This window comes from Emydura macquarii, unplaced genomic scaffold (genome assembly GCF_026122565.2).
Source record: "Emydura macquarii macquarii isolate MOO-44397 ecotype Brisbane River unplaced genomic scaffold, CSIRO-AGI_Emac_v2 contig_968, whole genome shotgun sequence".
In the NCBI taxonomy this organism is placed as follows: domain Eukaryota; kingdom Metazoa; phylum Chordata; order Testudines; family Chelidae; genus Emydura; species Emydura macquarii.
The window spans coordinates 18,606,098-18,625,067 of record NW_027131105.1 but is presented as its reverse complement, the minus strand read 5'-3'; the positions used below and the strand labels follow the sequence as shown (position 1 = coordinate 18,625,067).

The 18,970-nt window shown below is 40.2% G+C and overlaps 1 protein-coding gene across 1 annotated transcript in view; it reads left to right on the top strand.

Annotated features, from left to right (window-relative positions):
- Window positions 1-13,730: 13,730 nt before the first annotated feature.
- Window positions 13,731-18,970, top strand: part of LMCD1 (LIM and cysteine rich domains 1) — a 69,118-nt gene continuing 63,878 nt past the window's right edge. Inside the window, exon 1 of the mRNA XM_067544396.1 lies at window positions 13,731-13,935. Within this exon, the coding sequence (XP_067400497.1) occupies window positions 13,909-13,935 (27 nt within the window). The 5' untranslated portion in view covers window positions 13,731-13,908. The remainder of the gene's footprint in view (window positions 13,936-18,970) is intronic.

The window sequence follows — 18,970 nt, the reverse complement described above, 5'->3', positions numbered from 1 at the left end:
TACTGAGTGGTATTTACTATTACCTTGCTGCTAATCTTAACTGATTCCTAATAGAGAAGAGCTTGATAATCCTAAATGTTCAATAGTTCTCAATGCAAAGCCTAGAGTACAGAGGTGGAGACACAAGACAAGAGTTATACAAATTGGGAAATGTACCAAGAACAGATGAAAAGAAGACATACAATTACTACCAGAAAACTATTGATTCTTTTGGTGCCAGATCAATACCTACAAATCCAAACTTCAAAAATAACCAAAAAGGTAAAATCCACAAAGATAGTGACATCTTCCGATAATCACAGGTATGGGAATGTCTTTCTCTTAAAAGAGAAAGCCAAAAGAACTCCATACCAATATCAGTGCCATTATGACCTCATATAAACTTAGATTCAGCCAGCTTTGTAAATCTGTGCAACTAATCAATGGTCAGAGGATTTTAAGGGTAAACAGCAACTGTAATTTACAAAGACAAACTCCAATAGAAAATATCTGAATAGAGCCGTGAATAACGTAGACATCAACATATAGCAGATTATGATAGAGAATATAGGGCAGAGCCCTAGCCTTTCCTCTGGATAGTCCCCTTCATAGTAGGATAGGTTTCAAGTAACAACTGACAAGGAAGATGATTCTTTTAGATGGTGCTGAACTCTATCCTTCTATGACTTTATAATATCTCCTAGAAGAGGCACAACTGCCACTTTGTATAGGTCACTTTTACAAAGAGTAAATCTAATGAAACACTAATAATGATGTACTCCATGTACTTAGCATATTTAGCCTCTTTCCTGTGGAAGAAACCTAAATCATTTTACTGACTATTATATGTACTGCTTCTCTGAAATGCAGCCAGCAGAGAGTGAAGTGCAGCAGCCAACTGCTTCACAACATGGGAGTGGGACATTTTGGCCAAAGGTAAACCCCAAACTATTATAAAAGCGCCATAGGATCTAGCATGCCTAGTTTTCAAGGTGGTCCTTAAATTTGCACATCCGTGCAAATAGGTTCTTACTTTTGTGTACCAAAGTTTCATACACAGAAACTCCCATCCGTATGTATCAAATGTTTGTTTACAGAAAGCATTCTTAGATGTCTGTGTATACAATATATGGATCTATGTACTTGATTTGCACATGCAAATACTGTTGGTGTGCACAAACCTGAGTTTTAGGTTGTTTCAAATATGTATAATTATAGGGTCAAAGTTTAGGTTTTGATGTCCATGCAGAGGAATTTGGAATTTGGTTTTAAGGTGTTATCTGAATGAACTCCACATGGTAATACACGGAACTCAGTTTACCTACCTCACAAAATGAAGGACTGAATTTTCCCTCCTGGAATCTGAATCCATGTTTCCAAGAAATCTGGTTGTTTTAAACCTGACGCTTACAATTTACAAACTAAGTCGTCCTGTCCAGCAAGAAAGAAAATCACTAATAAGACAAGCTTTAGTGTTCATACTGTGGTAAGAAATGGAAGAATTAATCTTAAAATTTAGGTATGAATTAATGGGGGAAGTATTATAGCATTTGTGTAATATTTAAAATGATGTACATGTTAAATAATTAAGGTTTTGTAGTGTGAATACAATATTAATACATTTCCAAGCATTAGAACTTTTAAAAAATGTATTTATTCAAATGGAAAGCAAACTAATATGGATGTAGAAAACAGGATGAGACAAAGCAAATTATGAATGCCTTTTACTTTATCAGCATTACAGAGTAGTATTCATTTTAAAAATAGCTTTTAAAAACATGCATAGCATACCATAATAGAGATGGCTGTATTTCAATACCTCATCCTTATGACTCTCTCCACAGCAATGAGTTATGCAGACACACAGAGATCTGTTCAGCAGATACGGTATGTTCTATGTCACAGTTGAGGGAAAGAAGCATTTTTGTCTCTTGATTCAGGATTAAGTTGTGTAGCTACTGCAGAACATGAGTAGTTACTGACTTTATCTGCATGTACATCAAAGTCTAGGAAGCTGTCACTTGGATTATATCACTCCAGGAAGTACCATCTCTGAAAAATGTCCAATGTTTATTATAGCCAAAGAGAGTTGGAAGGACCAGACCTTTAATACAGGTTTTCAGTGAAGAAGAACAACAGGGTTAATAGAACATGCAGTGAATTTAACCTCTTATTTTAACCCGAGTACTACTTGGCCTGAGTGTCCTTAGAATTGTGTATTATGTCTCTCTAAGTGATGAAAGGGGTAGTTACCATAGCAAGCACTGTTTTTATTGACTGCTTAGAGCAAATATTCACATAAAACTGCAGATCAGGCCAGAACAAAAGTTAGAAAAATCCCTGGGCAGCTCTAACATACACACCAACTTTTTTCCCCTAGTCTGTATAGTTTTCTAGTTCTCATAAAATACCAATTACAAGCATGACAGTTCTCAATGACCTGTTACAATATTCTACAAGGGTGTTGGGAATGACTGCACCTTTCCATGAGCTACCAAGATCAGGACCAAATCCTGAGATCCTCATGGATCTTGCTTTGTCTTTAACCCTCACTAAAATCTATAAGGACTTTGAATAGGAGTTAGCACCTCAGAATCTAGCCCAATGAAAATAAATGACCTCTCTTTTTTAATACCAGAAAGAAGCATGATCCAATGGATAGAGTACTAGACTAGGTATCAAGAGACTTACGTTTTTTTATTCCCGGATCTGCCGCTGACCATCTATGTGGCTATGGGCATGTCACATCACTTTTTTGTCTTAGTTTGCCCTCTGTAAGGTACTTTAAGATCTAGAGATGAAAAAGCACTATATGAGATCTAGGTGTTATTCTTACTAATTCTTTAAATAGTCTAACAACAGAGCTATGGGAAACTCTGGTTTCCAGGTGCTCAGGCAAATTTTTATTTCAACTGTATATCGGATAAATTTGCACCTCCAGACCTAACATTTCAAAGCTAGTCGGGTTTGGATAGGAGGTTTGAGAGTACTTAGTTAAGTTTGAGGTGGTGTAAACCTCACAAATTGTTTCTGGCTTTCACAGACATAACAAAATTAATTCAGATTTGTAAAATTATTATTCTTGTTATTTAAAATGATTTTTGTTTTAATAAGAGTGAGTCAATAATATGAAGATTTAGAATATTGCTTACTATATGGGTAGTATGATGAAGAATCTTAGAGGTTGTTGTGTCAGAGCAAACCATGCTTTTAAGTATCATTTCTCCCATGGCCTCATACCTAAATCTTTATCTAATGACTCATTACATTTTATTTATTTATTCATATAGTTATGTTAATACAAAGTATCACATCTTCTCTTTTCCCACTACAGACTTCCATATTTGAGCATGCTATAGACTGCCAATAGCCAATTCCATTTTTAGATCTGGCTATATCTTACAGAGCACATATTTTTTGGTTTGAAATGTTGCCCTCTTCCTCATCACATTTTATTTCATTTACCAACCCAAGAATTTCCTGAAGATTAGATATCACTTTCTGGATTTATTTTGCTCATTGGAAGTCTGATCCAAACCCAGTGAGGTCAATGAAAACAACTAGAATGAGCTTGAAGGCAGCATAATTTTTTTATACAATTCCTAGAGTGATAATTATACCATCCATTAGCCTTAAATGCCCAGAAGAATCTGCTCCTAAAATTAAGAATGCTTCAGAATCTTTCTTTCGAACAATGAGCACCTGAATGCAATCGCTTCTCTATATGATGGCATCCCATACGTCACAATGCTTGAGACTGCATCATACGTTTTAATTATACTCCACAGTACAATAAACTGATGTCCCTTTACTTCAGTACATGTCAGTGAATGGTTTACGCTGCTTTAGAGCTGCATGTACTACATATCTGGTAAAGTGAATATTAAACACTAGATACATATCTTTTCCCAATACTTTGTGTATAATTTTGTTTCACCAGTTGTTACAGTGGTTTTGATATCTAATTCACTAAGTGGACAATCAACAAGATTCTTGTAGACTGTAACTGTATGCAGCATATATTTGGTAATAAGTAAAAGGTAATTCCTTTGCCCAGATTTGATTCCCACATGCACTATGTATGACATTCTCTAAGGTACAATCTGGACGGTTGAACATCTGCGTCCTCTCAGTTCTCCAATCTGGGGTGCCTTTTACATTGCTTCAATGGGAGAGCAACTACTCCTGGCCTTACTCACACACAGTCTCTAGCATGTAAATTACTCTCAGCTGAGATATATGAGTGCATTTAGCCAGCCACTCTTGAATTATATTGCAGAATGACACCATGATCTTCCCAGTCCCCGACGTGTGGTCGGAAATGTGCGTCTTTACTGCTCAGCTCTATCCTTCTGGACAACACAAGCTCAGAGAAAGTCTGTCATTTCATTAATAGAAAATGATATGCACAAACCCTGTTATTTCAAATGGAGGTTTCCAAACACTTAAATCCAAAGAAACACTGGTTTAGATAAAACAATAAAACAGATTTATTAACTACAGAGAGAGAGATTTTAAGTGATTACAAGTAATAAGGTATAAAAGTCAGAATTGGTTACAAAGAAATAAAAGGTAAAATGCAAACTAATACATAACTTGACAAGCTACGTGAATTTGAAACGAAAAGGTTTTTCTCACCACATGTTCACAGCAGTCCGACTAGATTCCTTCAACCAGGACCATCCCCTCCCCCTCCCCCCAGTTGAACGTTGATGCTGTGAGTAGAGATGAGGGGAGAGAATTGATTAGTGGCATCTATTCCTCATTTTCCTCCTCTTTGAGAATCATCTCCAGCTGGGGTTCAGGCAACAGCCAGTCTGTTTACATGGGAACCCCCGGCCTTCCATTGGCAAAATGTAAATTTCACACTCCTTCTTCCTGCCAAAGAATGGCCAATTAACCAGGTGATGGTCCATTTGATTTTGTTGACACTTGGGTGAGGCATCAGTTTGCCTTTTGTCTCTGAAGAACTGGTCTGTGCCTGCTTTTCTAAACTTGTTTCAGTAAAGTCATAAAGTAGAATTTTATAACTTTACATACAATGTTGCCACATATATTTTACCAGTACAATAATGTTCAGCAGTTTTCAAATAACGTTCTGAGTTTTCAAATGATACCTCACAAAGCATACTTTGTACACAAGTCTTGTAAAAAGGATGTACATGAGGGTACAGACTGTCACTCTGCACTTGAGAACTATAAATCTGGTTTTGTTTGTGGCTCATATCAACCTCTGCTTTCTGAATTCAGGTTGTATGCAAATCACATCAGGATGAAAAGTACACAAAGAAACATGCATAAAGACCTCTTTATTAGTGGATTTACTTTCCCTCTTTCCCACATATTTCCAGTTCTTCCTATCAGAGACAGAAGGTGGGTGAGGTAATATCTTTTATTTATTGAGGTAATATCTCTTTTGGTGAGAGAGACAGGCTTTGAAGTTTACACAAAGATCTTCAGGTCTGGGAATGTCAATCAAGCACCCAATTTAGTCTTCTCCAGATTAGAAGACTAACAGGTAGACACAACTATTTCCTCAGGATCTTGATGTCTGTAACCAATGTTATCATTCTCTCACTTTCAGGTTATGTTGTGATATAACTGGTATTGTCCACTCTAGGCAGTGCTCGGACCACAGCACCACTCACCAATCCACTGGTTCCACTGAACAAGGGGGCTAGTAGAGCTCTAGCTCACCAAAATCTCTGTCCACAAAGCTCCTAAGTGGGGGAGACTCTGGCCCTCTCAATTGACTCAGACACACTACGTAAGCCAGAAGGCGTCAAAGGAAGTTGTATGAGTAACTAGGTGAGTAAATAGGAAGCCTGGCTGGTCTTCACTTTGGACCCTGTGTACTTGGCTGACTCCTGAACCCTGCCTCCCAGACTGTTCCTGGTTCCTACCTCCTAGTCTGTTCCTGTCCTCCTGTCACAGGGCACCTCCACTGCTACCCACTGTACTTCACTGCCTGGATGGCTCATGAGGGTTTCATGGGCACAAATACACACCAAAGTGGGTGTTTAATTTTTTCTTACAAATTATCATAGTGTAATACAAGCTTATTGCAAGGGGAGGCTTTCCTACAGCCTTCACTCCTCAGCCAAGGCTCATCCTCTGAGCACTCCTTCTGAGATCCCCTTACTTCCTGTTCCTTCCACTTATATCTTGCCAGCTGCATTGTTACCACCAGTGATTACCACCCAGGTGCTCATAAACCCCAACAGAAAATGTTTAATTGCTCATACCTGAGCCTGCAGCCTTCTTCATGCTGCAGCAACATCAATGACCAAGGTGCTATTATTAGTGCCCTGTAATATCGTATTATCCCAGATCCTCCTCTGCTCCCAGATCCTGCTTTCCTGCCTCTCTCCAGGTCCTGCTCCTCCACCCTACCCCTGACTCCAGCTCAATCCTTGGCTTGGCTTCTGACTCTGTCTCCAGCTCTGACCCCTGACTCTGATTTCTGACTCTGACCACTAGGCCTGACCACCCTCACCCTGATCCTCAGATATGTTTGATAATATGACATGGTTGCCATTGATAGCAGAGGATTAGACTTGATCATTCAGGAGGTCCCTCCTAGTCCTATGATCTTATGTTCTTGCTGTAGCCATGTAGATGAGGAGTTCTGCAGGAAGAGGAGCAAAAAATATTTATAAAATCATTTTAAGGTTATTAAAATATATGAATGACTAATACTGGCCCTCTGCCAATTAGACCACAGGTATCAACACACTACATGGCTACTGAGAAATAATTATACAAATAATACAGCATGAGACACTCAGGATGAAGAGAATCACATAGCTGCTAAATAAATGTGCTATTGACGATTAACACTTTCACAGGATCCCTGCATTTAGACTAACTGAGACCATTCCATTTCAGTATAATTTAAAGCATGTGCCAATTCCGCCTTCATTCAAGATTCTTGCCTCTCCTGAGAACAGATTTGAGACAAGGGAGAGAATAATGGAGAAAATCAGATCCTGGTGTTCAGTATTGCAGTAGACTGATAGCTAGATTAAGAACATTAAGGCTTTTGTTAGGAAGTGTCATTTTCAAATATGCCTACCTCTCATTCTGACACTCTGTTGACAGGGCTGTGATCTAATAATCCATCCATACTATGAGCTTCTCCACGCAGAACTGAGCCGGGAGAGGGGCTTATATTCAAGTGACAGGGATAAAGAGTTACAACACTCTAAATCAAGTTAGCAGACCACCTCTGAGTGGGAGCCTCGGTTAGATGAATGAGCTGGAAACAAGTAACAACAAGGTAATAAAAAAGATGAATGTGAAACTAATGGATGAATAGAGATAAATATGCAGAATGTCCATGTAACACCAGAGAAGTTTGTATGGCAGATTTCTGGCAAAGAGTTTGGTACAGGTGACCCATATCTACTAAATCACTAACAAAACTCTAACCTATGTCAAAGGAACATGAAGAATCCACTTTGAAATGACAAAAGCAAGGAAACTCAGCATTACAGATAAAAATGCAGGATGAAACACAGTCCTTAGTGCACTTTTTAATTAAGACCCAGATTTTAAAAGATATATAGATACCTAAAGATGCAAATAGAGCTTTTGAAAATCCCACTAGGAACCTGTATGCATTTTTAGGTGCCTAAATAACTTTACAGATCTAGTGCTAAATAAGTAGGGGAGCGAGAGGGCAAGCTATTATGTTATGAATTAAAGATGTCCATCTGAGTTTTTTTCTCCTTGCTCCTGTATGTTGAAGGTGGATTCTAAATGTTAATTGACTTTTTTGGCCACTTTGTAACAACAACAAAAGCGATTTGTAATTTTATAAAAGCTGGCCAAAAAAACAGGAAAAATCATGAAAAAATTTGAAGTTTTCATAGGAAAATGCCAAAATTTTCAAATAAGTGTATCTATAAATTAACCCTTCCAGTCCCTTAAAATGAGTCAATAGTAAGAATTTTAACTTATCAGTTAACTGTAGGCCTGGGAAAATCTCAGCCTTGAATATAGACACCCTTTTAAATCAGGGTCCTAATCTGATTCCCATGTCAGCAAATAAAAGGAAACTGTTACATTTATAATCTTTTCTGCCACTGGACAGAAATGAGTCTTCTAGTAAGCAGCTGCCTTTCATTTTTAAGTGGTCCATATTTTAAACTTTCAAGATTACTTTATGAGCTAATACTAAACTCTAAGGATACAAATATTTGTTTTAAAATTCATAATTGTTTTCTTGATCTTGAGTGCAAGCCGCTAAGATAGACGGTGTTAGTAAGACCCTGAAGTGTTTGCCTACTGAAATATTACAACACATAAGCAATATTTTTCTCATGTCCATGCAGAGATAAGACAGCTGAAGGTAACACAGAATTTGCTTATACTTCTAACAATGGTACATTTCTTTTTTTAGAAGTTGATCAATATTTATTTCTACAGTAAATGACAATTTAAATAAATGCTGGTGCTTACTCAGTGCATCATTAATTTAAAAAAAAAGCAGGACTATTAACTAACAATAGACCTGAAGAAATGAAGAAATGGGGCAATATGACAACCATTTTAAAGAAAATATTGGAGTCAATTGAAATGTCAATTGAAATTAAACTTCTTTGTCATCAAGAAGGGAAGAATTCCAAACAACATGTATGATTACAATAAAAGAGGGGCCTGAAGTTATTTGCTTTGAGTGGCAACACCAAAATCACTGGGGAAACATTTACATGTTCATTAAAATTAGAATTCTCTCCATAAATAAAAGATAGTGAGATGCATTTCATATTGTGCTTGTATCAGTGGGGGAGTTGTTAAGCTCCTGCCTTTATTTTTTTAATTGTGTGTCCACAGAGTATTTCAAAGCAGGCCTTTTTCTGAGTTCCTCTGTTTTTTCAATTAAGGATGCAGTCTGTGAGTAGAAATTTTGAGGTCAAATACATATTCCTCCAAGATTTTTCACTGGTCTTCAGCTTTGATTTTGGGAAAGTTAAAAAAGAACTATTGATTTCTAAACAGCACATCTTTGAAAAACACGAAGTTAACCAAATGAACACACCTGACATTAGAGGTAGCTGTCAGTTAAGGTTATCCCTAGTATTCTTATAATTTTGTTTTAGTTTTGTAAATTACGATGCTCTGCAAAAGTGTTATTATCTCTGTATCCATGCATTTCTAACATGCACATTTCACATGGTATTTCAGTACCATTTATATAATCTGCAAAAAACTAGATTCTCTATCCCTCTCTCATGTTATCCTGCTTTGTAAGAGGGTCCATTCTAGGAGTTGAATGCCAGGAGTTATGGTGGCAGATTATTCTGCCGGTACCCATTCTCTGCTGAAGGAACACATGAGTAGAGAGATGAGTCTTACACTGCATTAAGAAGGTGACAAGTCAAGACTTGGACTCATCCTGATTTCACGGGGTGGGGAATTTCACAGCAGAACACTGAACACCTTGCTTCTGCCTACTAAGAATTTCTCTTGGGGCTAATCAGACACAGCATATGAGTCAATCATAAGTGTTGCAGAGAGGCAGTCTGTGAGGTATTAGCCTGTTGAAGACTGTAGGATTAGAACCATGACCATGAAGCAGATCCAGAACTGAAGTAGCTAGTGCAGAGAACAGAGCACCAGGATGATGGTTTCTTGGTGATTTCTCTTACCCAGAAGGTGTACTGCTTTGTGCTTTGTACTGCTTTGTACTGCTTTGTGTTGAGCCAACTGAAGCTCAATCTCTGTCCCAGGTAAGAGTGCACTGCAGTAATCTAGTCTGAAGGTCTCGTGAGCAGCATGTGTGGATCCATGTTCAAAGAAAGAGGGCACAATCTGCTGAATGGCTAAAATGGAAAAAAGGGTAATTTTCTTCACAGCTGCTAGGTGGGTCTTTTGAATCCAAAAATAAGTGTTACAAGATCTGGCCATCTAGATAAATAATACATGATTTTGAGGGAAAAAGCCTTGTTCATATGAGTAATGCTTCAGTGAGGCTACTGGTTTGTGTAAGGATCTGGAGGAAAGAGCCCCATATACAAATTAGGAAACTCAGCAACACAATAGCTATGTCCATAACCACATGAATTACTGTTTTATTTTTTAATCCAGATTTCCAGATCTATTTTTGTCCGCAAACTCTATGACTCATTAGATTGTGGCCATTGGAAAAAAAAAGTCAAAATATGCGGCCACAAAATCTCTCTCAGAGAAGCGGCTGCAGTATTTTTCTCTTCTTGTTGCAGTAATATCTCTCTTCACAGATAAATACAGGGAATATTGACAAGTACTGTGGTTTGGTTTTGTTTAACTAGTAATCAATATGAGAGGAGCTGCCTGGTTCATTTGTTTTTCTTGTTTCACATTCTGTTCTTCAAGCCATTTTTCAGGATCATTTTCATCTGATTACTTTGCTCTGATTTGGAGTCTGTGAGATTATAACATTCTCTAAAGTATTTCAGCCAATATCAGAACTTCTTTATATTCTCAATATCATGTTCAGGGAGTAAAGGAGAAAAACTAAGTAAAAACAGCTCTGAAGAGGTATTTTCTACTCCAACGAGTCCTTTGTATTCATACAAAGGAATAAAATTGTCCAAAAATGTAGCAATACGAAATTCTCTTGCTGAAGACACAAGCGTAGTGTGAAGTAAGCCCTTTTGGTGTCATCTAAACAGTGTCATCTAAACAGTGTCTGCTTGATTTGCAGCTCATAACTTTATTTTCATTGGGACAAAGGACTGTACAAGTTATACAGTCAGATCCATATAATTAAAAATGTAACAGAAATTTCACCAGCATGTTATCATGGCACATTTGTAACTTGAGCAATTACATGTGTAGCCTCCATGAATATGTGTAGCCATTGTACATGAAATGCTCTATTATCTCTGGGCGAAATTCTCCCTCATATATTCCAAAGATGCAAAAAAGGGAAAGATTTGTGGAGCAATGCTACACTGCAGTCAAACGTGCACCCATGTTCTGGGATGACAGTTGTACGTGGATGATCAGGCTACCTCTCTAAGCCAGTGGATCAATTCAGTGGCCAGTATATCAAAACACATTCCTAACAGTTTCAAGATTTCAATCCCTTTCTTCAGGGTTACATTTTGTTTCTTCAAATAAAACAGTTCAACATAATTTCACATATCAACCCAGTCCTTTCCCCTGACTCAGGATCTTCTGCAGACCTGACTCCTGCCTGGTCTCACTCCCCAGGCTCTCTGCCTGGATTTCAAGTAGAGTCTTTCTGTTCACCTCTGCTGATGCCTTCCTCCAGCAGACTGGCTTCCAGCCTTCCAAGCCTGCTTGCTGTAGGACCTGCCTGAGGACCTCTTTGTTGCCTTCTTCTCTCCAGCCCGCTCCCTGAACTCCGGCTTCCCTTTACATTGCAGCAAGCCTGACTCTCAGTTACAGTTACAAAACCTCGGGACTTATTCCCTTCACGTGAGAAAATTGGCTGAGCCTAATACAGGGTGCAGCTGAGCCCCGCTCTCTTCCCCACTTCTCTTTCTCTCATCCGATCTACTTGATTTGGGTATGTCTGCACGGCAAAAAAAAAGGTGTTTTATATCGAGATTGCTAACTCAAGATAGTTATCTCAAAGTAAGAGCCAAGTGAAGACAAGGCACTGTGGTTTTTACCAGAATGTAGCTAGTCAAAGTTAACCCCAGGAGAAGGTGTATGGAGTTGAGGGAAGGCACAGTGAAAACATTGCCTTAATTCTTCAGGCGAGAATGCTACATTCAATTCAAAATTCAAAAAAATTGCTACATTCTCTCTCACACCATTTCTGTTTTCCTTTTCACCAGGGTCTGCTAGTTCCATTGCTGCAAGCAGTGGGAATATAAATCATGAAGAAACCCATGAAAGTCACCCTGCGTTACACCCTGCAATACTTGTACAAGAAAGTGACGATCAGGCCCAGGCCATGTGATAGTGAGGAACCTCACGACCCTGGATAATGCTGGGAACTGGCACATGAAGTCACACCTCAAGTCCTCTACAGCAAGGGGGAAGCAGGGAGGGAGCTGTGCCTCCCTGTGCTGCTCCTGGGGTGACACAGCTACATGCCTCCCCATGTGCAAACCATGTGGCAAATTGACAGTCTAGCCCTGACACATTAAAAATGCCCCACCATTTCCTGATCCTGTGGTGGAAGCTCAGTGCATATGGATATGAAAAGTGCCTTAATAAACTAATTTCCATTTCCCAGACTGCCTTTTCTTTTCTGCGTCTGTGTACGTGTGTGGTGGGAAAGGGAAATAATGTCATCCCAATGTCACTCCAAATGCTTCTTCTGGAGGCCAAAATGCCTACTCTTCATCACTTGAGCTTGATAAACAATATCCTTATGCCATTCTCGTCCCAAAATGCCTCTTTGAGGTCAAGGGGGCTTTGGAAGTAATTCCCCCAGTGGGAGTTTTAGGTGTGTCCAGATTTTCTCCCAGACCTTTTCTATTCCAGATTAATTTAAAAATATTCAGATTTATCTAGTGAAAAGTTTAGAAACAGCTACCACAGCATGTCAGGTGGCATGAGCAGGGGCTTCAGGGGCACTGCCACTCCAGATCTGACCTATATGTGTATATAAACTTATATGGAGACCGCTCAGTCCTCAGCAGTTATTTTTCTTGCTGTTGAAAGGTCTGTTTTGATTTCAGAACACAACAAGGTAACTGGATCCTGCTTTTTGCTATTTTGACTGGTCTTCCCATTTTGTCAGTGTTTTTCAGCAGCTTTTGAATCCTGGCACCAATTAGGAAGTGGGAAACAGGAGGGGGAAAGGGTGGAGTGAGGAAGTTAAAAACGCAAGTGTATGCAATCCACTTGGACTTTCATCTGGACAAAGGGGCTTTGTGTTTAAATCTCTCTGCAAAAGAAAGAGCAGAAATAAACTCTTGCTGGGAAGATTCTGCAGTTTCATGTCAAAATGAAGGGCTAATACATGTTTATTCTACTATATTGCACCGGTGTTTTTTCTTTCATCAAAACAATTACAAGGGAATCATGTCTTTAGACCCTTGCCCTATCTAATATAAACTGACCCAGCACACTTCTGCCTTATTCAAGACCTATGAAATCCTGCTCTCCAGCACTTCTCAGTGCTAAAGCTTGTGGCACTGACAGTTCCAAAAAAAAAAAAAAAAAAAGGCTTTATTTCAAGGATGCCTATTCACTGCCAAATATTTTAATGACTCGCTCTTGCACTGTGGTTCTAACAAATCATATATCACCCCACAATCCTTTCAGAGCTCAAAGCCAGCCTCCAGCCCCCTAAACACACCCCATTGGCTTGGAAGATAATAGTCTGGTTTAAATCAACATCTTGGTTATTGCAAAGGGGTGTTGGTGGGCAGTGTGAGATTGGCAGAGGGCAGATCAGGTTTTCTTTTGAGATTTAAAGGACTAAAAATATCCCCGATTCTCTTGTTTAAACATCCACACTCCCTTTTGCTGTGAATGAGTTGGTTTTCCAAGATCATTGCTTTCCCCTCTTCTTCCTTTAAAGGAAAAGGCTAAAGGGGGAGATGTGATTCAGATTCCAGTTTCCCTGCATATGATGTGTGGGAGTGGGACAGATGTGCAGCAAACTCTCAACAGCTGGGCCTGGATGCTTCCTACTCCTCCCCCATCTCAGCAGGGGTTAAAGTGAGAGAAAGAACCTGAGGATCAAGTCTCATTCCGGCATTGGATAGAAAAGTTGGAACCCCACCTCGGATTGGCTGGCAGTATTTTAGAGGGAGTTGTAGCCTCCAATTAAAGGGGCACGGTTCAGGCAGGCTGTGGACAAGGGTTGAACTGCAGTATTGATAGCCACTAGCTCTCTAGCAATTTACAAACATAAGTCACTCATCGGCTGCTGCCTGTAGCAGTCTGCTATAGTGCACTGAGAGAGCTGACACCTTGAAATACAGAAGGGAGAGGAAAAAGACAAGGCTTGTAATGGATCTGAGCCCAGGAATTCAAAAGGTGAGTTGCAACTTTATTTGCGCCTTCTGCTTTGTGCATTCCCCTCCCCTCCACCTTCAGCTCCAACCTCACCACTTACCTGGCATGTTCAGAAGTGGCTAATACGTTTTTGTTTTGTTTTGTTTTTTCCTTCTGTGGCTGTAACTAAGTAAAGCCTCTAAATATATCAATGAAGTTACAGTGTGTGTTCAGGGAGAAGGTGGAGTCACCTTGTCCTTTCCTGTGCTTATTCAAGTGGAGCTGTTTACGTCCCCTTTTGGGTGAGGACACTGTATTGTTTTCCAAGGTGCACAGTTAATCTTCTGGCATCTGTAGGATTTGCTTTCATCAATCTTGTGATTCCGACATCCGTGTACTTCAGAGAGAACAATGAAAAAGGAAGCTATTTTAACAAACTGGTAAACTATTTTAGTAGGTCTTTAATAACAAAATCCCCATTTCCTTTCACCTTTTGTAGCTTCTTTGCCCCACTCTTTAGCCACTAACAAAACGCTCATTGAAAGTACTAGCACCAGTTCAGGGACGAGGTAGCTAACTACTCTCTGCAGGGTCTGAACACTTCACTCCCACAGTGTTGGCCTGCTGCCCACTTGTGTGTGTGCGCACGTGTTTTTTTAAAAAAAAATGCAGGTCAATAAATAAAACTGAGAGTAGTTGTTACTCCCCTAACTTGAAGGCCGATCACTTACCTGCACACAGTATATGGAAAAAAAGCCAGGTTTTGGAAGGAATTTAGTTCCCCGGACAGTGTAGTCATTTATCTAGTAAGGAGATGGAGGAAAAGCCCCACTGACTGCAGTTGAATGGCTCCTTCCAAATCTCTTTTGAAATAGTTATCTAGCAGTGGAAGGTTTGCCTGACAAAACTTGGTTCCTAAATGTATGGTGGGAAAGCAGGGAATGATATGGTCTGAAAGCTGGGATTCTTTATGAACTATTTCACCTCAGGCTGTTTTACAATGCACGCGGAGTTTAATTTAGAACTCACTCTCCTCAGTAGTGGGGAAATCAGCTTAAAATTAGGTTTGGTTTTATTCCTTTCCTTGGTAGAGTTGGATTTTTTTTTCCCTCTCATTGCCACTTCCCTAATTGTCAGTACACTGTACCTGCCTGCCAAGATCTCTTCATTTTTCTCAAAGGCCCCCGTTACATATTTTGAAAAATGTTATCCTCTGGAAGTGGGAGGAGAGACATTTTATACACCTGGGAACTGCAGATATTGGAAGGATTTCAATGCTACATTTTTGCACAATAATATGTGTGTGAGTGTCATATTTGCTCAAAGTCCAGTGTACAGGGTTGTATGTAGTACACTACCCCAAAAGAAGCCTGTGACGGCACGGTGGCTTAGAGTGGCTGGTATGCATACAGGGCTTGATCCTTCAGGCACTGAGCACACGCTTAACTTTAAGCATGCGAGTAGTCTCCGTATCTTCAACTACTCGTGCTTAATTGTAAGTAGGTGTTCTTGGATGCTGTGCTGGTTCAGGGAAAGTGTGATCAGCATTTTTTGGGATCACATCTTAATGATATGTGTTAATGATGGTTTCCACTAACCTTCTGTAATTTATAGAAGTAAATTCTGAGTGTGGGGGTACAAAACTACTTCTGTCCCTTTCTGGATCTGATCCAAAGCACACTGAAGTTGTCTGGGGTGGGGAGAATCCATTGACTTCTATGGGCTGTGGATCAGGGTCAAAAACCGCAGATACAGAGGGAAGGGACATTACAAAAAAAGTGTCTTGTTATGTATGTAATAGAAAACATTGCACTAGGTATATAGAGAGAAAATCCACAGGGAATTTTAAGACAAGAGTTGAGTTATATAAAGCTTTTTGATAGGAAAATGTGTACATCAGGAAAATGTCAGTTGGCTAAAAACCATTACTAGTCCTGATCTAAACTGATAGGTATCAGAACTCTGATCTCCAGCTGCTGCATTTAGATCACCCTAGAGATACCCTTGTGGGTGGGTGGGCCCAGTTTTTGTTTGTGGGGGTTGTTGTTGTCTGAAACTGGGGAATTTCCAGAGCCTTTTTATCTGTGAAAGGTTCTTCCTTACTCACGAAGTGCAGTACCAGGTCACTTCCATTCTCATCTTTGAGTCAGAACAACTGAACGCCATCCCAGGGGGGGGGCGCCTAACTTCAAAATGAATTGAAGAGCTGTTAGTCTCCAGAGAAGATACATGGGATATGTTGCCAGAGAACTGGTGTTTTATAGCCTTATTTTATATCCCTGCGTGGCAGCATAACGAGGGAAGGAAAGTGAGATCAAGCACATCTCTAGGTTTCTGCATTGTCAATATAATGCATTTTGGGTTTCTTTCAGAATAACAGCTTTCTACCTCACTTGTTAATGGCAACAGTCCTGGTAGCATGGTGCCCCCAGGAGCTGGATGAGGGCAGCACCTGCAGGCTGGTGCTGGATCTCAGGGCCTCTGTGCAGAGGGTTGTGGCCACCCTGGGGTCTGCCGTGTTTGGAGATGGGTCTTGGGACCTTTTCTTTGGGGGGAAGGGGAGGAGAATGGGTGGCAACTCATACTATCCCCAGCAAAAACCTCCCAGGAGAGATTCCTCGCCAGATTCCTGCCCAGAAATCCATTTCCTGGCTTTTAATGAAGGAAGGAAGGGAGGATCTATCTCTGTAACTGACACATGGCTACCTCTATCTGGAGCAGCACTAAGCAGCATCACCATTAAGACCAATGGCACAATCCCAAAGAGGCACAATCTCTCACTGGGCTCTCTCAAAAAAGGGACTGTACCGCTTGTCTCCCGCCTACCACCGCCACCGTCCCTTCCCCCTGAGACTGGAACCAGAGCCTTGCTTTCTCATTGCCCTACTTGCTCTCTCTGGTGCAATGTAACCCAAGGGTGGACACCACTGTGCTCTCCTGAGCTATGGACCATGACTGTGAGAGACCCTTGCACTAAGCTCCTGAGGAAAGGAAGCTCTTTTGACTTGCCCTCCATGAACCCATGGAAAGGATGGTCCCAGTCTAGCCCTGAACATCTAACTGATCTGTGCTGTCTCTTCTCCTTCCCATCATCTTCCTCTACCCCTCCAACGCTGCTGTCTGTTCTCTATCTGATCATCAACTCATCCACGAATACATCCTCTGATGTCCTATCCCGATGCCCAGAAGTGAGGCTCTCCTAGGGAAGATCAGAAGAGGACGATCACTCTCTCCTTGGCTGCGTCTACACTACAAGAGGTGTGATTCCCAGCTTGTGTAGACACACTCGCTCTAGCTCTCCTCTGAGCAAGCATGCAGCCAATAGTAGTGCAGCTGTGGTAGCACAGGCAGTGGCAGCAGTGTCCCATGGTAGCAGTCCTGAGTATAGACCCATGGGGCCTGGCGCATTTGTACTCAGGATGACTAGCACAAAAAAGGTTGGGGTGTTTGTTTTTGTTTTTGGGGGGTTTTCTTAAAACCTTTCATTGGGCAGAAAAAAAATCTGTTTTCCAACCAGCTCTAGCTACTCTGAACTCATGCTGCAAGTCATGCTATGGATAGCATGTGCAGGAGAGCAAGAGGACTGCTTGTGTGTGTTTACTGCCCAGTGTGAGCACATACTATGAGCGACAATTGTGCTCCGAGGTAGCAATCTCTCCACTAGGCTGTTCTCTCCCAGACATTCTTCCTCTGAGATTTGTGAAGGAGAAGGGACAATGATGCTGCACAGCTGTGGATCACAGAGGGGATACTTTAAAAAAAAAAAAAAAAAAGCACTGTGAATGCCGAAACCTGTCAAAGCCTTTCCAAAAGATTAAGTTTTACACAGAGCTCTCATTGCTGAACAAAGACTATCATTAGTAACTTTAAACTTCATGTAAATGTGACAAGAATTGCTCAAGCATCTTGCCTACATTGCAGGGATGTGGTATTATCTTGACATGTATCTGCGCAGTTACTTTTGAATGGTCAATATGGTGCTAAAACCCCATGCATCGACTGAAGGAGATAGATCATTGGGCATCTGCTGTAATTGTTCTGACAAGCTGTTGGTCTCCTATCATCTGAATCGGAACCAAGCACAACAGTAAAAGGAAAAAAAGTCCCACCTAATTGGCACTTAAAAAGGGAAATGCAGTTACATAATAAAACCAAGAAAAATATCTCGCCTCAAACTGTCTGAATAATATATGTCCAAAGACATGAGAGCGTCTTTGCAGTAGACAGCTGTTTAATTTCCTGAATTGTGAGAAGGGCATTTTTTCTGGGCACCGGGTGAACTATTGTCAACTTTTAATTTGGCTTGGCAGTGTCACACGATCAATTTGAGCATGTCTGTGAATGTGAGTCTGGAATTCATTAGGAATTGTTCCAGGGCCCTGAAAATCAAATTTTCAATCACTGTTGGGTTTAATTATTGCTGATGTCTTGCCCAGTGTATTATGGAACTCCTCTGAGGAAATTAAAACAAGGTGAGGGAAAAGCATTCTGCTTGGAGAATCGGTTGTGTAGATTAAATTTGAAAGATATTGAACTCAAAACAAAGATCTAGGTTGACGTTTTGCAGTTTATTGGAAACATTTGAACAAGAACAGAGAGACAAGTGGCACAAGGATTCATGGACTGCTCCCCCTACAATCAAACAATAATTTGATTAGGAAAAGAAAATAAAGCTGTGTTCAAAGCCAAGCCAAACAATTTTGTTTCAGGTGATGCAAATGTTGGTTGATGTAGGTTTTTTCTTTTCCTTTTAATTCTTTTTAGCAGAGGATGTAGATACCTAAATAAAATCTGTGCTGCCCAAAGTAGGCAAGCTATAGAAATGCAGGAGCATAAATATTTGCCATAGTGGATCTGATCATTGGTCTGTCAGGTCTGGAATTTTGAGTGAACAAACTAATGCTTCAGAAAGTGGCAAAAAAAACTCCATAATAAATCAGCAGCAGCTCTGCAGTCGTCAGCATATGCCTTGGAGCCAGGAATTTGATTTATATCTGACTATGTCTAATGAGATAGAAGTGAACGAAAGCTTTGCGTGATTCAGTACTGCAGAATTTGGCCCACTGTTATAAGCCAT